The sequence below is a fragment of the Camelina sativa genome, chromosome 14 (genome assembly GCF_000633955.1).
Source record: "Camelina sativa cultivar DH55 chromosome 14, Cs, whole genome shotgun sequence".
Taxonomy (NCBI): Eukaryota; Viridiplantae; Streptophyta; class Magnoliopsida; order Brassicales; family Brassicaceae; genus Camelina; species Camelina sativa.
Genome location: NC_025698.1, coordinates 1,833,114 through 1,835,808, shown reverse-complemented (window position 1 = coordinate 1,835,808; position 2,695 = coordinate 1,833,114). Strand labels below are relative to the sequence as shown.

The window sequence follows — 2,695 nt, the reverse complement described above, 5'->3', positions numbered from 1 at the left end:
CAGATCAATGCTAGTGACGAGCGATCAGCATCAGCCATTGAAACGAGAATTCTTGATGTAGTTCAGATGAACTCTGTTTCAGCTGATTCTAGACCTAAATGTTTGGTATGCTTACCTACTCTTTGTTCACTTACCTCTTTTCATCATGTTTGAAAGTATTATTCAATGTCTTTTGGAGTGGAAGAGACTGACAATCATTTATGTAGGTGATTGATGAGATAGATGGAGCTCTTGGTGATGGAAAAGGAGCAGTTGATGTTATTCTAAAGATGGTATGTATATGTATGCTGGTACTTGACTCCGGGTCACTCTGGGCTCTGATATTTAGGTTAAGTTTGGCGTGTGTACTTACTATCATCTCTCTTCTCGTTTTACCTTTATAACAACCCTTTAAAATGTCACTCCTTCCCAGTTTTAGTAACTGCACAAAGGTTTTTGGTTATTTGTTTTCTTACGCTGCTAGCTCTAAACCTCCTTCGATACTCGCAATTATTTCTTGAATTTGTATTCTCTTTTGGAGACCAATTTGGGATGGGCTATGTGTTAGCATTTGTTAGTATATAATTGTATCCTTGCTGCATAGGTGTTGGCAGAACGAAAGCATGCTACAGGCAAGGAAAATATAGAGAATGGGAAGACTTCCTCGAAGAAAGAGCGCCGGACAGCACCACTATCAAGACCTATTATTTGTATATGTAATGATTTATATGCACCAGCACTTAGGCCTCTGCGACAGATAGCAAAGTAAGTTCAAGGTCTCTTTTCCTGCTGCACTATTTTTCTTAGAGCATACTGCTTTCACAGAGTTGAATTGTCTTAAAAAAGTGTTGGTTACTTCTGCTTATCATATGCTTATTTAGAGAAACCTTCTCTTAGTATGATGATAAGAACATATGCTTCTGTTGCAGGGTTCATATATTTGTTCAACCAACAGTGAGCCGTGTGGTAAACAGGTAACTATTTGTTCATATATTAGTATCATGGTTAGCTAGTCATTTCTATAAGAGCCCGTGAACTGTATTCAAATTAAAGTCAAGATTTGTCCCCGACTTTATCTATCAATCGCCTTACTAAAATGTGCAAATGATAGGCTCAAGTATATTTGTAATATGGAAGGGATGAAAGCAAGATCATTCGCTCTTAGTGCTCTTGCAGAGTTCACTGGTAACTTTCTCCCTTAAATTTGGTTCTTAGTGTGATCTATTGCCACAAGTTTTGATCTTTGTTATAATTGATTTTAGAGAAGAAATTAGTCTGTGTATTTGTTTCCTAAAAGATTCTCTTTTGCCTTTATATTTGGTGGTTAAAGATTGTGACATACGCTCTTGCTTGAATACTCTGCAATTTCTCAACAAGAAGAAAGAAACCCTCAATGTGGTGAGACTTCGATGCCCTTTTAGCACTTGTGTCTGTTTTCTGCTTTCGATTTAAATAACAGAGGAGAATATCTAAGTTCATTAGTCTTTAAACGGAGGAGAAAAAACTGCTTAGTGCCTTGCCAACTGAAATAGAAGATCTCTTGATGATTCTATGAGTGGTCATTCGTTTTGTATTTAATGAGTTACTTAGGAATACTGAAGCCGTTTTTTCAACAATTTTGCTCTTTAGGCAATTAATCTTCTATTTAGTTTTTCATTCGTGGAAATTGAGCCTTCTGATAAGCGAAGTACCACCACGTGCTTTCTATTTCAGATTGATATTGGATCCCAAGTTGTTGGGCGGAAAGATATGTCAAAGAGTCTGTTTGATATCTGGAAAGAGGTACTTCAAGCTCAGTCAAATTATCAAAGCAATCATAGTTTACAGATCTCTTCATTTTATATCCAAGCTTGCTTCTTCCCTTCAGATATTCACCACGAGAAAAATGAAACGAGAACGATCTAATGACGCTTCTGGCAGTGAGGCAAAAAAATTTGACTTCTTACACAATCTCGTATCTAGTCGGTATGTACAAGACAATGACTTTTCTCTTTCATATTTCATAACTTTTCTGCTTTGTCTTTTTCTCCTTCATGCTTATCTATTAACTGAACGTGCAGGGGTGATTATGATTTGATATTCGATGGTATACATGAAAACATTTTGCAGCTCCACTACCATGATCCGGTGATGGACAAGACGGTAAGGCTAATAATGATTTCCAGTGCCTATGACCATTTTATGTTCTGTAAATAACGTTATGTATAATCCTTTTAAATTTAAAGATTAGCTGTTTGGACGGTCTTGGAACTTCTGATTTGCTGCATCGATACGTCATGCGCACCCAGCATATGCCTCTCTACGGTAAAACCTTTGAATCTCTAAAAGATTACTGAGTCCTGTAAATAACACTGTTTTTCCTTTACCTTGTGATGCAGTTTACTTTCCTAGCCTTGTGATACCTATTCACCGTCGTGTGGCCCAGATTCAAAAACCAATTATTGAGTGGCCTAAGTCATACCACAGGTGATTTTGGTGTCATCTCTTATTGATTACGAAAGCATTTCAAGCATCCCTGCTTACGACTACTTCTCAATATCAAATGTATCAGATGTCGAACACTTTTAGTGGAAAAGCAGGAGTCTCTGCGGGCTTGGCACCACAAGATACCTCCCTATATTGGGAGGCATTTGTCAATCAAGTCTTTCGTAGAAGACTCTGTTTCCCCGCTATTGCATATTCTTTCTCCCCCAACTCTTAGACCGGTATGTCTTCA

At 37.7% G+C, this 2,695-nt stretch overlaps 1 protein-coding gene across 1 annotated transcript in view; it reads left to right on the top strand.

The window, feature by feature from the left end:
* Window positions 1-2,695, top strand: part of LOC104743146 (chromosome transmission fidelity protein 18 homolog) — a 7,737-nt gene that overhangs the window by 2,412 nt on the left and 2,630 nt on the right. The window contains exons 8-17 of the mRNA XM_019236327.1: window positions 584-744; window positions 909-953; window positions 1,091-1,164; window positions 1,310-1,377; window positions 1,693-1,761; window positions 1,847-1,944; window positions 2,040-2,121; window positions 2,205-2,283; window positions 2,358-2,445; window positions 2,531-2,684. Coding sequence (XP_019091872.1) covers window positions 584-744; window positions 909-953; window positions 1,091-1,164; window positions 1,310-1,377; window positions 1,693-1,761; window positions 1,847-1,944; window positions 2,040-2,121; window positions 2,205-2,283; window positions 2,358-2,445; window positions 2,531-2,684 — 918 coding nt within the window. The remainder of the gene's footprint in view (window positions 1-583; window positions 745-908; window positions 954-1,090; window positions 1,165-1,309; window positions 1,378-1,692; window positions 1,762-1,846; window positions 1,945-2,039; window positions 2,122-2,204; window positions 2,284-2,357; window positions 2,446-2,530; window positions 2,685-2,695) is intronic.